This window comes from Aotus nancymaae, unplaced genomic scaffold, assembly GCF_030222135.1.
Source record: "Aotus nancymaae isolate 86718 unplaced genomic scaffold, 86718_ANA_hifiasm-v0.15.2.pri h1tg000049l, whole genome shotgun sequence".
Taxonomy (NCBI): domain Eukaryota; kingdom Metazoa; phylum Chordata; class Mammalia; order Primates; family Aotidae; genus Aotus; species Aotus nancymaae.
The window spans coordinates 23042436-23064132 of NW_026988463.1; the positions used below are offsets into that span (position 1 = coordinate 23042436).

At 43.0% G+C, this 21697-nt stretch overlaps 1 protein-coding gene across 2 annotated transcripts in view; it reads left to right on the forward strand.

Annotated features, from left to right (window-relative positions):
- The first annotated feature begins 435 nt into the window (after positions 1 to 435).
- Positions 436 to 21697, forward strand: part of SLC5A11 (solute carrier family 5 member 11) — a 59927-nt gene continuing 38665 nt past the window's right edge. The window contains exons 1-4 of one of the 2 annotated variants that reach the window (XM_012464629.2): positions 436 to 514; positions 662 to 853; positions 11278 to 11436; positions 14446 to 14517. In XM_012464629.2, coding sequence (XP_012320052.1) covers positions 11302 to 11436; positions 14446 to 14517 — 207 coding nt within the window. In that variant the 5' untranslated portion in view covers positions 436 to 514; positions 662 to 853; positions 11278 to 11301. Of the gene's footprint in view, positions 515 to 661; positions 854 to 11277; positions 11437 to 11574; positions 11750 to 14445; positions 14518 to 21697 lie in introns of those variants that run through there. The other variant, XM_012464630.2, reaches the window with a different exon arrangement.

Here is a 21697-nt window from a genome sequence, read left to right on the forward strand (position 1 = left end):
AAACGTGCAGGAAGCTGTGATCACACCACTGCACTCCAGCCTGAGTGACAGAGTGAGATCCTGTCTCAAAAGAAAAAAAAACAGCTTTGGATGCTTTGAGCCTCCAGCAGAATCCTTCGCTGTGCTCTGCTGCTTTCCTGATGTCCTGAGGCTGATGTGGGCTCCTGACCATGGCTCAGTCACTCACGACAGTTTTTCAGGGCCTCAGACACCTCTCCTCTGCCGTGCCTCTGTCTGGAGGAGTGCGTGGAAAGGGGTGGCTCAGGCAGTGCTTGCTGTTCCTGTTGCTGCCGCTGCGGTGAGGGCTGTGGCTGGACGTCCCTCCTGGCACTTTGCCTCTGTCCCCTGCATCCCCCGCCAGCATTTTTCCTCCCCCGCGTTCCCCCAGCTCGTCCCAAGCCTGCCTGTCCCCAGCGAGGAGGCGGGACAGTGGAAGAGCTGGTGAGTGAAGCAGGATGGTGCCTGGGCTCCATCGTCCCCCAACCTCTCCACGCCATGGGTCCCCCCTCCCCAGGTGAGGGCCCTGGTGGAGGACAGTGTGGGCAGAGTGTGGGGCATGTCACCTTCCCCACCTGGTCAGAGTTCAAGGGTCCTGGGCTGGGCCCCAGCCTCTCTTCCACCCCGGGGGAGATCATTCACATTTCCTTTAATTCCCCACCAGAACTAAGCTGGAGTTTGGAGTTTGACCTGCTTGGAGGCTCTCTCAGCAGCAGGGATACAGGAGGAAGGGTCACTGCTATTTCTTGAAGCTCTTGGATCCCAGTGTCTCCCTCCTTACAGCCACCACCACCTCCTAGCACCTTAGAAGCCACTGACAGCCTCCAGGGCAGGTGAGCCCTGCATCTGAAATAAGGTAAGACATCCCCCTGCCCCCAAGCAGGTACCCACTCTCCAAACTGGGAAGTGGGTCTGGGAACAGGTGCTGTCAGAAGGACTCCAGCTGTGACCTGTGGGGCAAGGGAAGCTCAGCCCTCTCTGCAGAGAAAGCTTGTCACTTACCAGGACAATGGAGTGTGTTTGGGTGGGAGGTGGGGGCGGCATTGGTATGAAGCCAGCAGCTGGCAGCCGGCAGCACTGTACGTGAGCTCCAGCTCTTCCACTTAACCAAGGTCAGGGACATTGAGCCAGACATTCTGCCTCCCCGAGTCTCCGGTTCCTTATCTGTCAAATGGGAATACGAACCTCAGGCTGGCCTAACCCCACAGGTGTGTTACTCAGAGATAATCAAGGTAAATATATCCACATAAGCAGCAAAAAGCAGGAGAAATGTATTTACTACAACTGCAGCTGCTGTTACTACAAGGCAAATACAAGTCCTCACTGGTATGTGTCAGACTCGTGCAGAGAGCTTTACATCCAGATCTCATCTAACTGACACAGAAACCCTGTAAGGTAGGCACAGCCACCCCCAATTCACAGATGGAGTCTAAGGGCCATTAAATAACTTGCTCAAGGTAATACAGATAGTGGATGGCCAAGCTGAGACTCAATTCCTGTGGCCATGAGCTTACCACAATATCAGTAATTTTCTTTTTCTTTTTATTCTTTTCTTTCTTTCCTTTTTCTTTCTTATCTTCCCTTCTTTCTTTCCTTCTTTTTTCTTCCTTTCTCCTTCCTTCCTTCCCTCCCACCTCTTTCTTTCTTCTTTCCTTTTCTTTTTCCTTTCTTTATTCCTTCTTCCTTTCTTCCTTCTTTCCTTTTTTTCTTCCTTCTTTCTCCTTCCTTCCTTCCTTCCTCTCTCTCTCTCTTCTTTTCTCTCTCTCTCTCCCTCTGCCTCTCTCTCTTCTTTTCTTTCTGTATTTTCTTTCACAGCATCTTGCTCTGTTGCCCAGGCTGAAATGCAGTAGTGCGATCATAGCTCACTACATCCTTGCACTTCTGGGCTCAAGTGATCTTCCCGCCTTAGCCTCCTGAGTAGCTGGGATTATAGGCACACCACCATACCCTGCTAACTTTTTTATTTTTTTTACAAATGAGGTCTCTCTGTGTTGCTTTGGCTGGTCTCAAACTCCTGAACTCAAGCGATTCTCCCACCTTGGCCTTGCAAAGTGCTGGGATTACAGGCATGAGTCACTGCACCCCACCAATTAGTGGTTTTCAAATGTTGTTCTGCTGAATTATTCTGGGCAATGGTTGATAGAAGTGTGCTAGCCCATCAGACACCCTGCGGATAGGACTTGGAAAAATGCTGTCCCTTTTTTGAGAAGTCACAGTGTACAAGGTTTCTATAGCAAAGGCTCTAAAAATCTCACATTTGTTTGTTGTACCAACATTTATTGCATGCCTGTTTTGGGGACACAATAGAGTGACAGACATGGTCCCTGCCTTCATGGGGCTCGCTGTGCAGTGCAGAAAAGGGATAATCAGAGGATCACACACATCAAATGTTACACTTAATTAAACCGTGATGAGAAGTTGTGTTTGCCAAGAGAGTAAATAACTTGGGGACCCAATTTTTATATTGAGGCCAAGAGGGGGCTCCTTTAGGGATGTATAGCAGGCTAACATCTAAAGGACGAGTAGGAGCTTGTCCAGCAAAGAGTGCAGGGAAGAGCATCCCAGGCAGAGGGAACAGAATGGCAAAGACCCTGAGTCCAGAAATCGTGTTCCAGGAATAAAATGAATGCAAGCGTGTGGTGGGGTTGGCAGCGCAACAAAGCACCTCAGCAGCACGAAGATGTTTTAGCAGGAAAATGATCTGATCCGATTCATATTTAAAGATTTCTCAGGCTGGGAGCAGTGGCTCACGTCTATAATCCCAGCACTTTGGGAGGCCGAATCGGGTGGATCACGAGGTCAAGAGGTGGAGACCATCCTGGCCAACATGGTGAAACCCCGTCTTTACTAAAAATACAAAACTTAGCTGGGCATGGTGGCGCGTGCCTGTAGTCCCAGCTACTCAGGAGGCTGAGGCAGGAGAATCGCTTGAACCCGGGAGGTGGAGGTTGCAGTGAGTCGAGATTGCGCCACTGCACTCCAGCTTGGCTACCTGGCAACAGAGCGAGACTCTGTTTCAAAATAAATAAATAAATAAATAAATAAATAAATAAAAGATTTCTCTAGCTTCCATGTGAGGGGTGGATTAAAAGGAAGGAGGCCGGATGCAGTGACTCATGCCTGTAATCCCAGTGCTTTGGGAGGCTAAGTTAGGAAGATTGCTTGAGGCCAGAAGTTTGAGACCAGCCTGGGCAACATAGCAAGACCCCGTCTCTACAAAAAATTACGAAATAAAAAGTTAGCTGGAGGGCAGGCATGGTGGCTCATGCTTGTAATCTCAGAGCTGTGCAGAGATTGCTTGAGCCCATGGGATCGAGACTGCAGTGAGCTATGTTTGTGTCACTGCACTTCAACCCAGGCAACAGAGTAAGACTCTGTCTCAAAAAAAAAAAAAAAAAAAAAAAAAAATTAGCTGGGCATGGTGACATGCACCTGTGATCCCAATTACTTGGGAGGCTGAGGTGGGAGGATCCCTTGAGCACAGATGTTTGAGAGTTTGAGGCCACAGTGAGCTATGATGGCACCATTGCACTCCAGCCTGGGCAAGGGAACAAGACCCTGTCTGTAAAAATTAAATATATTAAAACAAAATTAAAAAAAATAAAAAGGAAGCAAGAATGGGTAATGGGGAGGCAAAACTGGAGGGTCTTGCTCTAACTAGACAGAAGTGATGGTGGCTCAGACGAGGGTGTTAGCACCAAAAACGAGGAAAAATGCATGGGTTTGTTGTTTTGGAAATAGGAGAGAATGGTATTGGGGGTGAGTAGATTCTGGGAGGTGAGAAAGAGATACTATAAATTCTTTGATGAGACATTTACATACCAGGCACTCTTGCTGATTAGATGTAGTGCCTGGCACATGGCAGTACTCACAGACCACTTGATAAGTGAACAAATGAATGGATGCCTTAGGTTTCTGGCAGAAGTGGCAGAGTGGATGCAGCTGCCATTTAATGAGATAGGGAAGATTGGAAGAGGCACATGCTTGGGCTGGAGAGCTTGATCTCTAACTCACACATGTGAACTGTGAGACATCTATTAAGTATCCGTGAGAAGCTGGGTGCGGTGGCTCACGCCTATAATCCTAACACTTTGAGAGGCCGAGGTGGGCAGATTACCTGAGGTCAGGAGTTTGAGACCAGCCTGGCCAACATGGTGAAACCCTGTCTCTACTAAAAAAATACAAAAACTAGCTGCGTGCCTGTAATCCTGTCTCTACTAAAAAATACAAAAATACAGGTGCGTGCATGTAATCCCAGCTACTCGGGAGGCTGAGGTGGGACTATTGCTTGAACCCAGGAGGCAGAGGTTGCAGTGAGCCGAGATCTCGCCATTGCACTCCAGCCTGGGCAACAGAGCAAGACTCTGCTCGAGAAAAAATGTATCCATGAGAGATGCCACATTGGCATTTGGATGGACAGGTCTGCGCTCAGAAGGTGTTCTGTGATGTCAATTCTCTCTAGAATAGACAAGGTCATCCCTGAAAGGGCAGGGCAGGTGGACAATGCTCTGCTGTGTCCCCGCGCTCATTAGGCATATGCCCTGTTACCCTGCTGTGGACCATTCAGGGAACACTGCCCAGCCTTGCCGTGCCTAGAATTTCTTTCAGATACCTAAAGCTGTGGCTCTTCCTCATAGACTAGGGGTGATCCTGGCCTCTGCATCCACCTCAAATCCTGGGATGTCTTTATTTATTTATTTAGTATTTGATACAGGGTCTGGAGTGCAGTGGTGCAATCATAACTTCCTACAGCCTCAGCCTCTCAGGTTTACACAATCCTCCTGCCTCAGCTTCCCAAATAGTCAGGACCACAGACACGCACCACCATGCCCAGCTAATTTTTAAAATTTTTGGTAGAGACAGGGTCTCACTCCATTGCCCAGGCTGGTCTTGAACTCCTGGGCTCAAGCGATCTTCCCGCTTCAACCCTCTAAAATGCTGGGATTACAGGCATGAGCCATTGAGCCCAGCCAGGATCTGTCTTTTTGGCATTTTTCTAGAGACCTCTCTGTTTCTATGAACCCCATGGCATCAACTGATGGTGGGGGGGCAAGGGTGGTCATTTAGCTCCTTCTTCCTGCAGTTCTAGTCCCTGACGGCCCCTCTCTGCCTTCCAGGATTGACCCTTTCCCTCCTGTAGGGCAGCCTCCACCAGCCTCCCTAGACCCAGGCCAGGCCACGCACAGCTTGCTGCAGTGGAGCAGGCAGTCAGCTCCTCTGCAGCCCAGGAGTGGTAGGAAAGGGCGTGAGTAGCTTCCCGCCTGGGAGGTGTGACCATGCCAGTCCTTATCACACCTGGAATTTTCCCCACCAAGGTCCATGTGTCTCAGAGCAGTTAGGAGCTCTAGAATTAAACCTGGGTTGGAGCCCTGGTTCAGTCATTTACTAGCAGTGTGGCCTTAGACCTGGCCTCAGCTTTGTTTTCCTCACCTGTGCAATAGAGTTAATCAGAACCTGTCTCTTAGGGGGGTTGTGACTTCAAAACGTGATTCATGTGCATCAGTGGCCAAGGTTTGCCTGACCACAAAGTTTATGCATTATTTTTTCCTTAAGACGGAGTCTCGCTCTGTTGCCCAGGCTAGAGTGGAGTCGCGCGGTTTCAGTTCACTGCAGCCTCTGGCACCCAGGTTCAAGCAACTCTTCTGCTTCAACCTCTCGAGTAGCTGGGATTACAGGTGCCCACCATCACACCTGCTAATTTTTGTCTTTTTAGTAGAGACAGGGTTTCACCATGTTGACTAGGCTGGTCTCGAACTCTGGACCTCAAGCAATCCACCTGCCTCAACTTCCCAAAGTGCTAGGATTACAGGCGTGAGTCACTGCACCCAGCCTAGTTTATACTCTTTTTATTTTTATTGTTTTTAGGGTCTCACTCTGTCACCCAGGCTGGAATGCAGTGTTACAATCATAGCTCACTGCAGTCTCAAACTCCTGGGCTTGGGCCCAGGGCAGTGGCTCACGCCTGTAATCCCAGCACTTTGGAAGGCCAAAGCAGGCAGATCATCTGAGGTCAGGAGTTCGAGACCAGCCTGGCCAATATGTTGAAATCCTGTCTCTACTAAAAACACACACAAAATTTAGTTGGGCATGGTAGCAGATGCCTGTAATCCCAGCTACCCAGGAGGCTGAGGCAAGAGAATTGCTTGAATCCAGGAGGCGGAGGTTGCAATGAGCCAAAATTGCACCACTACACTCCAGCCTGGGGGACAGAGTGAGACTCCATCAAAACAAACAAACACACACACACATACACAATCCCCTCCCCCCCCACACACAAACCCCCCAAACTCCTGGGCTCAAACAATCCTCCTGCCTCAGCCTCCCAAGTCATGCTTTTTTAAAAAATGGTTTTGTAAAATGGACAGGAACAGACCAAGTATTCTATATTTAATCACGTCACACATATGATGAACATGTCTACTGCTTTTAACAAACCCGTGATGTATGTCTAATTATTAACCTCATTTCGTAGGTGGGAAGTTGAGCCTCAGGGAGGTGATCTGCCCACGATCATGGAGCTCATAGGAGGCAGAGCTGGGGGTTGAGCCGGGGTAGCGCAGTTTCTAAGTATTTACACTTTATCACAACAGGTCTATTTCCTGGAGAGTCTGTTGCTCATAATTAAAATTTTTAATTAGTCATTGTCATTTTTATTCAGGGCAGGGAATTTCTCTTGTTTCTCTCTCTCTTTCTGTCTCTCTGTCTCTCTCTCTCTCCTCTCTCTGTTTCTCCCCAAGTCCTGCCTCCCCCTCTAATGTGTTTGATATTGGTCTGGAAATATGCCTGCACTCTGACAAAATAGTACTATTTTGTGTCTTTGAGTGCTTCTAATATACACAGATGGCTTCATGCTATAAATCGTGTTCTGTTTCTTTCCCTCCTTTTTCTTTCATTATGAAACGTTTCAGACACACAAAAGTTATGAAGAATAATGCGCATCCAGAAGCCAGCCTAAGGCATGATATGCAGCGAATACAATCAGAGCTCACCTCCCACACATGTGGCCTGGGAACCTATTTTCTGATCTTTTCCTTGCACTGGGGTGTGGAAAATTTTCACATCTCTTGGGGCGTGGAAAATTTTTGTATCTCCTGGGTGTGGAAAATTTTCACATCTACGATAGCAAATTATGTCAGCGGCCAAAAGGAAGGGATGAGAGAAGCCGCTGCTCCACTGAGCTTCCTTTTGTGCTTTAGCGACCTCAAGGGTAGGCTGTTCTTGCCAACAAAGCCTTTGTTGTAACACAAGCTGCCGTGGATCCTCCCCACACACAGGGAGGGTTCTACACAAGAGGTGAAGAAGGAACCACCCCCAGCTAGGCCCTCCTGAGGCAGCCTGGGAGCCAAGCATCACTGTGCAAGAGACAGAGGGTGCCTGGGGTCGTTTCACCGAGTGGGTCCAGGTACACATAGGGCCAGGGGACTGAGATGAAAACCCAGAGGACGCGGCCAAGTCTATGCTTTTCATTGATCTATCCTTCACGCCGAACACAGAGCTTGGCACACAGCTGGTGCTTAATAAATGTTTGTTCCACTGAGTCCCCAGGGCCTAGCACAGAACTTGACACATAGCCAGTGCCTGATAAATGTTCTACTGAGTCCCCAGGGCCTAGCCAGAGCCTGGCACATAGTCGGTGCCTAATAAATGTTCCACTGAGTCCCCAGGGCCTTGTACAGCGCATGGAGCCAGCTGGTGCCTAATAAATGTTTGTTCTATTGAGTCCCCAGAGTCTAGCACAGAGCATGGCATACAGCTGGTGCCTAATAAATGTTCCACTGAGTCCCCAGGGCCTAGTACAGAGCATGGAGCACAGCTGATGCCTAATAAATGTTTGTTCCACTGAATCCCCAAGGCCTAGTACAGAGCATGGCACATGGCTGGTGTCTAACAAATATTTGTTCTACTGAGTCCCCAGGGCCTCGCACAAAGCATGGCACACAGCTGGTGCCTAATAATGTTTGTTGCACTCAGTCCCCAGGGCCTAGCACAGAGCTTGGCACCTAGCTGGGGCCTAATAAATGTCTGTTTCACTGAGTGCCCAGAGCATACTACAGAGCCTGGCACATAGTTGTTGCTTAATAATAACAAGACCTAACACACAGCTTGGCACACACCTGGTGACTAATAAGTGTTCCACTGAGTTGCAGGGCTTGGCATGGAGCCTGACACACAGCTAGTGACTAATAAATGTTCCACGGAGTCCCCAGGGCATGGCATGGAACCTGGCACACAGCTGCTGCCTAATAATGTTTGTAGGAAAGAAACAGAGCCAGAGGGAGGGAAAGAGAGAATGAAGGAGAAAAGGGCGGGAGGAAAGAAAGACAGCCCAGCCAGGAGTGGCCACCTCCAAGCCTGGGTTGGGATTCCACCCGTAGCACTGACTGTGGCCTAAAGGCAAGTGACAGAGCCATGCCTGAGTTATGCTCGGTTTCCCTTCTCATGCCTCCGATCCCCACCTGTGAAATCGAGGTGAAATCACGTTTGCCTCAAAGGGCTGTGTTCCATGCCTGACACTCAAATAGAAATTGTGCTCAACAAACATTAGGGCCGATTCTCGGTGTACCTACTGCATGGATTTGCAGAAGGCAGAGCGCATCAAGAGCTCCTCCTGGGAGCCTGTGGCCGAGGCTGCACAGCATCCTTGGTCACTGTTTCTGTCTCCACCGTGAAGATGGAGCCACGTCCCTCACGGCCCCTGGCTGGGCCCCACCTCCCAGAGACTCAGGAAGAGCTCGGAATCGGAATCGGTGCCAGCCTCGCTGGCTGTGGGCCCCACAGCGGTGATGAATAACTTGTTTATCTGCTGGAGCTGCTCCCACCGCTCTCTCGGTGCCTGGCAGGCAGAGGTCTGGAAAGGGCGGGTGGGACGGGGAGGGCTGGTTCACCAGGCAGCCGGCGCCCCTCCTCCCTCCTCCCTCTGTCCCACTCCCCAGTTCAGCATCAACCTCCACCTAAACCTGCTTCCTGCACTTTTCTGCTCCTCATCTTTCCCCAAATCCTGTTTTGGAGCAGCAGGTTGAAGTGTTTGAAAACACAGGCTCTGAAATCAGACTGGATTCAAGTCCTGGCTTTGTCACTTGCCAGCCATGTGACTTCGGACACGACTTAACCTCTCAAAACCATCACTCCCCCAGTAAAGTCTTCCCTTCCCACACCCCCCTCCGACAGAGTCTCACTCTCTCCCCTGGAGTGCAGTGGCACAATCATGGCTCACTGCAACCTCCGCCTCCCAGGTTCAAGTGATCCTCCTGCCTTAGCCTCCTGAGTAGCTGAGATTACAGGTGCTGACCACCACACCTACCTAATTTTTTTGCATTTTTAGTAGAGATGGGATTTCATCATATTGCCCAGGCTGGTCTCAAACTCCTGACCTCAGGTGACCCTCCTGCCTTGGCCTCCCAAAGGGCTGAAATTACAGGCATGAGCCACTGAGCCAGCCTCCTCCCCTGTAAAGTTTGATGAGAACACTACTTATTCATCCTTGAGAAAACCCACAAGGGTCCCCTCGCCCCCGCCTCCCAAAGCTGCCAGAATGCTTTTCCTGCTTGGAACCTCCCTGAGAGCCTACACCCTTACCCTGAAAGGGAGTCTCCAATTCTTGGCCTCCCTCCCACTTTCTTGCACAGAGAAAGGTTAGGTTAGGTTAGTCTTTTTGTGTTTCTTTGAGGCAAGGTCTTGCTCTGCCTTCCAGGCTAGAGTGCAGTGGGGCGATCATAGCTCACCGCAGCCTCAAGCTCCTGGGCTCAAGTGATCCTCCTTTCTCAGCCTCCCAAAGTGGTGGGATTATAGGCTTGAGCCACCATACCTGGCCTCCAAATTGTTTCTCTAATCTACTTCCTCTGCTATGGTCTGAATGTGCATATCCCTCTGCCCCCAAATTTTTACATTGAAACCTAAATCCCCAATTCAATAGTATTAAGAGGCAGGCTTTTGAGAGGGTTAGGGTTATGAGGACTCTGCCCCCATGAATGGATTAGCACCTTTGTAAAAGGGGCTTCAGGCCAGGTGTGGTGGCTCATGCCTACAACCCCAACACTTTGGGGAGGGAGTTGGGGGAACTGTTTGAGCCCAGGAGTTTGAGACCAGCCTGAGCAACATAGTAAGACCTCATCTCTTTAAAACACAAAACAAAACAAAAAAACAACTAGCCAGGCATGGTGGTGCATCTATAGAGCCAGCTACTTGGGAGGCTGAGGCAGGAGGATCTCTTGAGCCCAGGAGGTCGAGGTTGCAGTGAGCTGTGATTGTGCCACTGTACTACAGCCTGAGTAACAGAGTGAAGCTCTCGTCTGTTAAAAAAGGAAAGAAAAGAAAAAGGAGGGGCTGGGCACAGTGGCTCATGCCTGTAATCCCAGCACTTTGGGAGGCCAAGGCAGGTGGATCACTTGAGGCCAGGAGTTCGAGACCAGCCTGACCAACATGCTGAAACCCAACCTCTACTGAAAATACAAAAATCAGCCAGGCGTGTTGGCTCTTGCCTGTAATATCAGCTGCTCGGGAGGCTGAGGCAGGAGAATCATTTGAAACAGGAAGGCGAAGGTTGCAGTAAGCCGAGAGCTCACACACTGCACTCCAGCCTGGGCGAAAGGGCGAAACTCGGTCTCAAAAAGAAAAAAAAAGGAAAAAGAAAAAAAAATGAAAGAAAAGAAAAGAAAAGTGATTGTGCCACTGCACTCCAGTCTGGACACCAAAGTGAGACCTTGTCTCAAAATAAGTAAGGTTTGAGGGAACCAGCTTGACCCATCCATCTACCATGTGAGGACATAGCTAGAAAGTACCATCTGTAAGGAATGAGCCCTCACCAGACACTGAATCTGCTGACAGCTTGATCTTGGACTTTCTCCAGAACTGTGAGCAATAAATTTATGTTATTTACAAATTACACCATCTAAGGTATTTTATTATAGCGGCAGGAATGGACAAACCCCTGCCTATGAATGGTCTCAGGCCTGAGTCACTACCTCCACAATAATCTCCCTGCCCGCCTTCTCACTTCTCATCAAATAGTACAAGGCTGCACTATTTCAATTGTTTATGCTTCTTTCCATTTTGCCAAGTGAGTGACAAAACTGCAGATTTGATGTGACTTCATTATGAATATTTGTTGAATGAATGAGTGGGTAGATGGATGGATGGATCTGTCTTCCCTAAAGATCTGTCTCCATCACACATCCCTCTACATGGGTCCTCTTTCATAAATGGCCCAGTGAGGTAGCTACAGAAAGGGTGGGAAGAGCGATACGAGGATCTGGCATCTGACTGGCATTTGCACTTCCTCAGGATCCAGAGGGCTCATTCAGGACCATGGAGAGCGGCACCAGCAGCCCTCAGCCTCCACGGTCAGATCCCCTGGATGCATTTCCCCAGAAGGGCTTGGAGGCTGGGGACATCGCGGTGCTGGTTCTGTACTTCCTCTTTGTCCTGGCTGTTGGACTATGGGTAAGCAAGGCCACTGGGGGATGGAGGATGAAGAGAGAAGGAAATGTCTGTTCAGAGGTCTGGAGTTAACCTCACCCTTTCGGAGCTAAGATACTGAGAGCGGAAGAAAGTAACATAAGGTTATAGAGTAATCAGAACTCTAAAATTTTAAACATGCATTGGGTGTGGACTATTGTCAGACACTGTGTTAAGCATTTTTACTTATGTTTCTCATGTAACTTTCACAGGCCCCTATGAGAAAGATGCTATTATGATACCCATTTTACAGATAAGGAAAGAAACAGAGGCCCAAAGAATTTAAGATCTTCATCCTGTAAGTAAGTTAGGAGGAGAGCTATCTCCCTTACTTTGAAGCTCATGTTGCTTTTTTTTTTTTTTTTTTTTTTTTTTTTTTTTGAGATGGGATCTCTCTCTGTTGCCCAGGCTACTAGAATGCAGTGGTGGTGATCATAGCTCACTGCAGCCTTGACTTCTTGGGCTCAAGTGATCTTCTTACCTCAGCCTCTCAGGTAGCTAATTTTTAAATTTTTTGTAGAAATGGGGTCTCAGTATGTTACCCAGGCTAGTCTCAAATTCCTGGGCTCAAGCAATCCTCCAATCTTGGCCTCCCAAAGTGCTGGGATTACAAGCAGCCTAACTTTTTTTCTTTTTTTACTTTAAAGAAAAATTTTAAAGGCAATACAGTCACATGGTTCAAAAATGAAAATCACTTATGACAAGCAATGAAGTCTCAATATTAGCCCTTTGTCCACAGGTAACTACTATTATTAGCTTGTTAGTACATTAGCGTATTGTTCAAGTGTCTTTATGCAAATCCAAGCAAATTTTAATATGCATATTTCCTGCTTTCTTAAACTGTTTATACTGTTTTTAACTTGCTACTTTTCACTTCTCAGTATGTTTTAGATATCTTTTCACATTAGCACATAGACATTCCTTATCTTCTTTAAAGTTGCATAATATTTCCTTAGATGATTGTGTTGTAATTTATTAAACTAGTCTCAGGCTGAGGGTCATTTGGATTGTTTCCAATCTCTTACTATAACAAACTATCCTAAAATAAGCAAGCCCTAGCTGGGCGTGGAACCTCGCATCTGTAATCCCAGCAGTTTGGGAGGCCGAGGTGGGCAGATCACTTGAGATTAGGAGTTTGAGACCAGCCTGGCCAACATAGTGAAACCTTGTCTTTACTAAAAATACAGAAATTAACTGGACATGGTGGTGGGCACTTGTAATCCCAGCTACTTGGGAGGCTGAGACAGGAGAATTGCTTGAACCTGGGAGGCGGAGGTTGCAGTGGGCTGAGATGGCACCATTGCACTCCAGCTTGGGCAACAAGAGCGAAACTCCATCTCTAAATGAATAAATAAATAACACACTCTGTACACTAATTATTTGGGAATATAGCTATAATACAGGATAAATTCCCTGTAGCAGAATTGTCCAGTTAAAGAATATACACATTAGTGATTATGCTAGTTTGTGTCAAATTGCACTCCTTGGGGGTATACATCAGAAATAATGAGAAAGTCGGTTTTGTCACATTCTCACCAACAATGTATTGTCAAACTCGCTTTTTTCAGACTAGGAAAAATAATATCTCAAAGTATTGTTAATATGCATTTATCTTATAATAAATGAGGCTGGGTCCCATTACATATGTTTAAACACCACTTATATTTCCTTTATGTGAACTATGGCTTCATATCTTTTGCCTTATTTTTATTAAGTTCTTCTTCTTTTTCTTATCAATTTCCTGGAGCTCTTTATATATTAAGGACATTAACATTTGAGACAAAAGATCAGGTGCAGTGGCTGACACCTATAATCTCAGCACTTTCGGAGGCTGAAATGAGCAAATTGCTTGAGCTCAGTTCAAGAGCAAGCCTGGGCGACATAGTGAGATACCATCTCTACAAAAAACACAAAAATTAGTTGAGCATGGTGGCACATGCCTGTAGTCCCAGGTACTTGAGAGGCTGAGCCAGGAGGACTGCTTGTGCCTAGGAGTTGAAGGTTGCAGTCAGCCATGGTCATGCCATTGCACTTCAGCCTGGGTGACAGAAAGAGAACCCGTGAAAGAAAAGAAAAGGAAGGAAGGAAGGAAGGAAAAAGAAAGAAAGAAAGAGAAAGAGAGAAGGAAAAGAAAGGAAAGGAAAAAAAGAAAAAAGGAAGGAAGGAAGAAAGAAAGGAAGAGAAAAAAGAGAAAATTAATCACCAATGTGATAGTATTAACAGATGGGGCCTTTAGATGGTGATTAAGTCATAAGAACTGAGCCCTCATGAATGGGATTAGAGACTTTATTAAAGAAGCTCAAGGAAACTAGTTTTACCAACCTCTCTGCCTTTTTTTTTTTTTTTTTTTTTTTTGCCCTTCCATTCCTCTGGCATGTGAAGACACAGAGGAGGTACTATCTATGAGGAACAGGCCCTCACTAGACACCAAACCTCTTGGTGCCTTGATCTTGGACTTTCCAGTCTCCAGAATTGTAAGAAACAAATTTCTGTTGCTTAAAAAGTACCCAGTTTGGGGTATTTTGTTATAGCAGTGCAAAATAGACTGAGACATGAGCCTCAGTTTCTTCCTCTATCATTTTGGCCTGATGACACCAACCTCATATGGGTTGGTAGGGTTAAATGAGGTAATGCATATAAAAGTGCTCGGCACAGTGTCTGGCACATAATAAACACTCAGTAAATGGTATCAGTTATAAACTACCATAGACAAGTCATGAGCCTAAGACTCAAATGTCTAGGGAGACCAAGTAGGTTATCATAAAATAAATGTTTGTAGCAACAAGTGGCAGGGGCTGTGTTGACCTGAAGAGTTTATGTCTCCTCTAAAGATACCCAAATTAAAATTTTCTCAAAAACTGTGGGAGAAACAAAATATATTTGGTATCTGAATCTGGCCCTCAGGACTCCCAGTTTGCAATCCCTGGCCTGGGCCATTTTGAGATGCATCTTATTGCTAACGTCTCCCTCACCCATTTCTCTTCTTTTTTTCAGTCTACAGTGAAGACCAAAAGAGACACAGTGAAAGGCTACTTCCTGGCTGGAGGGGACATGGTGTGGTGGCCAGTAAGTGGTCTTTGGTTCAATTAAAGTCACTTTTTAAAGAATCTTCAAGTGCTGGGATTCTGTACAGCCTTTGATCTCTCAGGGCTCTCTGGTTTCATGTTGTTTGGAAGTCATTGTCTAAACTAGAGAAGGCATAGCTCCAGCTCAAATTTGTTTAAACAATGAAAAGAATTCATCAGCCCACCTAAGGGAAAAATCTGGAGTTAGGTTTTAAAAATATATATTTATATAAATATAATATTTGTATTATATTTATATAAAGTGTATAATATATAAAAAATATATTTATATAAATGTAATATTTGTATCATATGTATATAAAGTATAGAAATAATGTAATATTATTACATATAAATATATAATATACTTTATATACATATAATATAAATATTACATTTATATAAATATACATTTTTATATAATATATACTTTATAATTAATATTATACACTTTATATAAATATAATACAAATATAGTTATATAAATAATTATATGTAATATATAACTATGTATTATATATTGTTATATAATTATATTCATATATAAATATATACATGAATATATAATTATAATTATAAAATATACAATATAATTATATATAATATATAACATAATATATATAATATATTATATATATTATAATTATATATTATGGTATAATATAATTATAATATATAATATATCTAATTATATATATTAAATACATAGTTACATATGATATATAATAAATATGTAATTATATATATATATAATCACAACCTCAAATAGAAAACCAATATCATTTGCTCTACATAGAAAAGCAGGGAATCATATAGAAATAAAATGAAAAAAATGTGCTTTTCTATTCTGGACTCATTCGTGCAGCTGCATTTAGTTAATGACTAGGCTAGATAGAAGTCCAAGATGGCTTTATCCACATTTCAGGGGCTTTGGCAGGGGTGGCTGGAATGCTAGGACTTCTCTCTCTTCCTCTGCTCTTTCATCATTCAGTGGCCTAGCCCAGGTTTGTCTTTTTTTTTTTTTTTTCCAGGTAGCTGAATTCCAAGAGGGCAAAAATGAAAGCTACTAGGCTATTAAGGTCTTGGCCTGGAAGTCATACAGTGTCACTTCTACCACATTCTGTTGCTTAAAGAGGGAAGTACAGGGCAAGTACTGGACATGCTCAGGAAAGACCTGAGAAAGCCCTAAGCTCTTACCTCTGACTGACCTTGAGGCTCTGCACAAGCAGGAAGTGCAGCCTAAGGCAGAATTATAAGCTGGGAGAATTGCAAAGACTGGGAAAATTATAGGTTCCAGGGATTTAAGAAAATGTCTGTTCAGTCATTAGCTGCCCAATAAACTGAGCATAGATTTCAGTGGCCACACATGACAAAGAATACAGACTTTATAAACTTAATTAAGAAAGTCATGAAACAGTAGAAGCAGCAACAGCAGCAAGAATGAATAGAAGAAACAACAATCAACCTTGAAGAGTAGGAATGATCAGATTTCTAGAGTTTCCAGTGATATTATTTTAAATGTCCACCTTTAATAAAAAAATTATAAGACATGCAAAAAAACCAAGAAAGTATGGTCCATTCACAGAGTGGAACAAGCAGTTGACAGAAAGTGTCCCTGAAGAAGGCCAGATGTTAGATTCACTAAACAAAGACCTTAAATCAGCAATTTTAAATATATTAAAACACACACATACACACACACAAGCCATGTCTTGAAGACTAAAGAAAAGTATAAGAACAATGTTTAACCAAACAGAATATATCATTAAAGAAATAGAAATTATTTTTTAAGTAGAAATTCTGGAGTTGGAAAGTATGATAAGTGAAATAAAATACTCACTAGAGGGATTCAACAACAGATTAAAGCAGGCAAAAAAAAAAAAAAAAATGAATCAGTGAAATTGAAGATAGATTAATTGAGATTACCAAGTCTGAGGAACAGAAAAAAAAACAGAGTATCAGAGATCTGAAGGACATCATCAAGCATAATTAACATACACATATTGGTAGTTCCAGAGGAGAAGAGAGAGAGAGAAAGGGGCAGAAAGAATAGTAAAAGAAATAGTGGTTTAAAACTGACTGAATTTTATTAACAGTATTAATCTATGCATTCAAGAAGTATGATAAACACTAGTAGAAGAAACTCAAAGAGACTGATACCTAGATACATCAAATTCAAACTGTTTAAAGTCAGAGATTCTTGAAAGCAGCAAGAGAGGAGCAATTCATAACATACAAGAAGTCTTTGGCCGGGCATGGTGGCTCATGCCTGTAATCCCAGCACTTTGGGAGGCAGAGGTGGGTGGATCACTTGAGGTCAGGAGTTTGAAACCAGCCTGGCCAACCTGGTGAAACCCCGTCTCTACTAAAAATACAAAAATATTAGTTGGGCATGATGGCACATGCCTGTAATCCCAGATGCTTGGGAGGCTGAGGCAGGAGAGAATTGCTTGACCTGGGAGGTGGAGGTTGCAGTGAGCCAAGACTGAGCCACTGCACTCCAGCCTGGGCAACAGAGTGAGACTCTATCTCAAAAAAAAAAAAAAAAAAAGTCTTCAATAAGATTGACAGCTGGTTTTTCATCAGAAACCATGGAGGCTCAAAGTATCAAAAGAAAAAGCCTATCAACGAAAAATTTTATATTGAGCAAAACTATCCTTTGAAAAAGGGAGAAATGTATGCATTCCTAGATTTTTTTCTTTTAATGAGAAAATTCATTGGTAGAAGACCTACAAGAAATTCTAAAGTTAATCCTTCAGGCTAAAATAAAGACATCAGAGAATAACTTGAGTCTACCTGAAAAAAATAAAGAGCACCAGTGAAGGTAACTATGTAAGTAAATATAACATACAATATAAATTGGTTTTTGATTGTAACTCTCTTTTTCTTCTAATTTAAAATACAGCTGCATAAACAGCTAATTATAGAGTTTCTTTTATGGACATACAGTATGTAAAGATGTAATTTGAGTGACAATGCAGCACAAAGGAGGAGGAAGGAAATAGATCTATATAGGAGGAAAACTTTTATACACTATTGAAGGTAAGTTGCTAGTAATCCAAAATTGATTTTTATGAGATGTTAATCATAATCCTCAGAGCAATCACTAAGAAAGTAATTTTGGAAAATAGTAACAGAAACTATTGTTTTAATAAGGGAATTTAAATGGCATACTAGATGATATCTGACACAAAAGGTAATGGAGGAACAGGAGAATAATAAAGACATTAGAAATATAGTAATTGCATGGCAATATGGCAAATGTAAATTCTACTTTACCAGTATCACATTAATTTAAATGGATTAAGCACTCCAATCAAAAGGCAGAGAATGGATTTTTTTAAAAAAACATGATCCAACTGTATGCTGTCTATAAGAGATATACTTAGATCAAAGATACAAATAGGGCTGGGCATGGTGTCTCACACTTGTAATCCCAGCACTTTGGGAGGCCAAGACAGGTAGATCACTTGAGCTCAGGAGTTCAAGATCAGCCTGGATAACATGGTGAAACCCCATCTCTACCAAAAATACAAAAAATTAGCCAGGTGTGGTGGCATGTGCCTGTAGTCCCAGCTACTCAGGAAGCTGAGGTGGGAGGATCACTTGAGCCCAGGAGGTTGAGGTAGCAGTGAGCCAAGATGATACCACTGCACAGCAGCCTGGGTGACAGTGAGATCCTGCCTTAAAAAAAAATACAAATAGGTTGAAAGTAAAAGTAAAAGGATGGCAAAAGTCTGTTTAATTAAACACAATATATTTCAAATAGGTTGAAAGTAAAAAGATGTAAAAATATATACCATACAAACAGTAACCATAAAAGAGCAGGGGTGGCTATACTAATACCAGACAAAATAGGCTTTAAGACAAACATTGTTACCAGAGACAAAAAAGAACATTACATGATGATAAAAGGGCCAGTCCCTCAAGAAGACATAACAATTATAAACGTATTTGCACCTAACAACAGACTCCCAATATATATGAAGCAAAAACTGACAGAATGAAGGGAGAAATAGACAATTCAAGCACTACAATTTGGTGACTTTGATATCTCACTTTCAGTAATGTACAGAAAAACAAGATAAGATCAACAAGACAATAGAAGACATGAACAACACTATAAAGCCAATGACCTAACATATACAAAATAATTCATCCAACAACAGCAAAATACATATTCATCTTAAGTGCACATGGAACATTCTCCAGAATAGACTATATGTTAAGCCATAAACAAATCTCAAGAAATTTAAAATGATTGAAAGAATACAAAGTGTGTTGCCTATCCACAGTGGAATGAAATTAGGAATAAATAACATTGGAAAATTCCAAAATACATATAAATTAAACAACACACTTCTAAATAACCAATGGGGCACAGAAGAAATCACAAGACAAATTAGAAAATGCTTTGAGATTACTGAAAACAAAAACATAGCATATTCGGACTTATGAGATCCAGCTGCAGCAGTGCTTAGAAGAAAACTTATACCACAATGCCCACATTAAAAAAGAAGAAAGATGTCAAACCAATTACCTCATTTTTACATTAAGAAAATAAAAAAGGCAAATTAAACCCAAAGCAAGCAGACGGAAGAAAATAATAAAGATTAGGGTGGAGGTAAACGAAATGGAGAATAGAAAACTATTAGAGGAAATTACCAAAATCAAAAGTTTGTTCTTTGAAAACATCAACAAAATTGACCATTTCTACCAAAATTACTGAGCAAAACAAGGCAGAAGATGCAAACTGATAAAATCAGAAATGAAAAAGGGGTCATTACAATCAACATTATAGAAATTTAAAATAGTTATAAGGATAGCTGTGGGCATTCATATGCCCAAAATTAAACAACCTACATGAAATGAACAAATTCCTAGACACAGAGTACCAAAGCTAACTTAAGTAGAAATAGAAAACCTGAATTATATCTATAAAAAGTAAAGACAGGCCACACACAGTGGCTCATGCCTGTAATCCTAGCACTTTGGGAGGCCAAGGCAGGTGAATCATCTGAGCTTAGGAGTTTGAGACCAGCCTGGGCAACACAGTGAAACCCCATCTCTACTAAAATACAAAAAATTAGCCGGGTTTGGTGGCATGTGCTTATAATCCCAGTTACTCGGGAGGCTGAGACAGGAGAATCACTTGAACCTAGGAGGCAGAGGTTGCAGTGAGCTGAGATCACACCATTGATTGCATTCCAGCCTGGGCAACAGAGCGAGACGCCATCTCAAAAAAAAAAAAAAAAAGTAAAGACGGTGAATTAGTAATCATAAAACTTCTCATAAAGAAAAAGGCCAAGCACCAAAAATCAAGATGGCTTCAGTGGTAAACTCTTCCAAACGTTTGTAGAAAGATTAACACAAATCCTTTACAGATTCTTCCCCCACCAAAAAAAAAAAAAAAGAGAAAACTTCCTAACTCATTTTATAAGGCTAGTATTACTCGAATACCAAAACCAGATAGAGATATTAAAAACACACATGCACAAACTACAGATAAATATCTCTTATGAATGTAGATTCAAAAGCTCTCAGCAAACCAATTTTTTTTTTTTAAGAGACAGGGTCTCACTCTGTGGCCCAGACTGGAGGGCAGTGGTACAATCATAGCTCACTGCAGCTTCAAACTCATGGGCTCAAAGGACCCTCTCGCCTCAGCTTCCCAAGTAGCTGGGACCACAGGCATGTGCCACCATATCTGGCTAGAAACCAAATCTAGCAACATATAAACACGAATTTACACCAAGAAAGATTTATCCTAGAAATGAAAGTTTGGTTCATTATACAAAAACGTCAATCAATGTAATACACCATATATATTATAGAATAAAAGACAAAATGTGATCATCTCAATAGACGAACAATTTAACAAAATCTAAAATCCTTTCAATATAAAACATTCAACAAACTAGGAATAGAAGGAAACTTTAAATTGATAAAGGGCGTCTACAAAATCACCCATAGCTAACATACTTAGTGGTGAAAGACTGAAGTTTTTCTCCCTAAGATCAGGAAAGAGACAACGATGTCCCCTTTGCCACTTGTATTCGACATTTTTCTGGAGGTTCTAGCCAGAGCAATTCACAAGAAAAAGAAGTAAAAAGTATCCATATTGAAGAAGAAGAAACAAAGCTATCTTGATTTGTGTAAGACATGATCTTGTACACAGAAACTTCTAAATAACCCGAGAAATACTATTAGACATTATAAATGAGTTTAGTCAGATGGCAGATTATAAAATCAATTTTTAAAAATTAATTTTTTTTTTTTTTTTTTTTTTTTGGAGACAGAGTTTCACTCTTGTTACCCAGGCTGGAGTGCAATGGCGCGATCTCAGCTCACCGCAGCCTCCGCCTCCTGGGTTCAGGCAATTCTCCTGCCTCAGCCTCCTGAGTAGCTGGGATTACAGGCACGCGCCACCATGCCCAGCTAATTTTTTGTATTTTTAGTAGAGACGGGGTTTCACCATGTTGACCAGGATGGTCTCGATCTCTTGACCTTGTGATCCACCCACCTTGGCCTCCCAAAGTGCTGGGAAATTGTATTTTTATACGCTAGCAAGGAACAACCTGAAAATGAAATTGAGAGTAATTCCACTTATAATAGCATCAAAAGAATGAAGTATTTAGTAATAAGTTTGACAAAAGAATACAATGCTGATACACTGAAAAGTCATCGGAAAAACTTAAAGAACTAACTAATTAAAAAGACAACCTGAGTTCTTTGATTCAAAAACTTAATATCGCAAAAGCAGCAATATTCTCCCAATGGACCTGCAGATTTAACACCATCTCCATCGAAATTTCCGCTCCTTTTTTTTTTTTTCTTTTTGCAGAAATTGACAAGCTGATCCTAAAATTCATAAGAAAACGCAAAGGACCCAGAATAGCCAAAACGATCTTGAAAAAGAAGAATAAAGTTGGGGGACTCACACTAACTTACTACAAAGCTACAGTAATCAAGAGAGTGTGATACTGACAGAAGGATAAACATGTAGATTGATGAAATAGAATTTAATAAGAAGCAGAGACAGGAAAGTCAGTACAGAGGCAAAATGGCCCTCTCACAATTCTCCTTCCTCTCTTCTCTTCCTCCACCCTTCTCCTTCCCTTCCTCTTCCTCCTCTTTTTCTTCTTTCTCCCTTCTTTCCCCTCCTCACTGGATCAACTTTT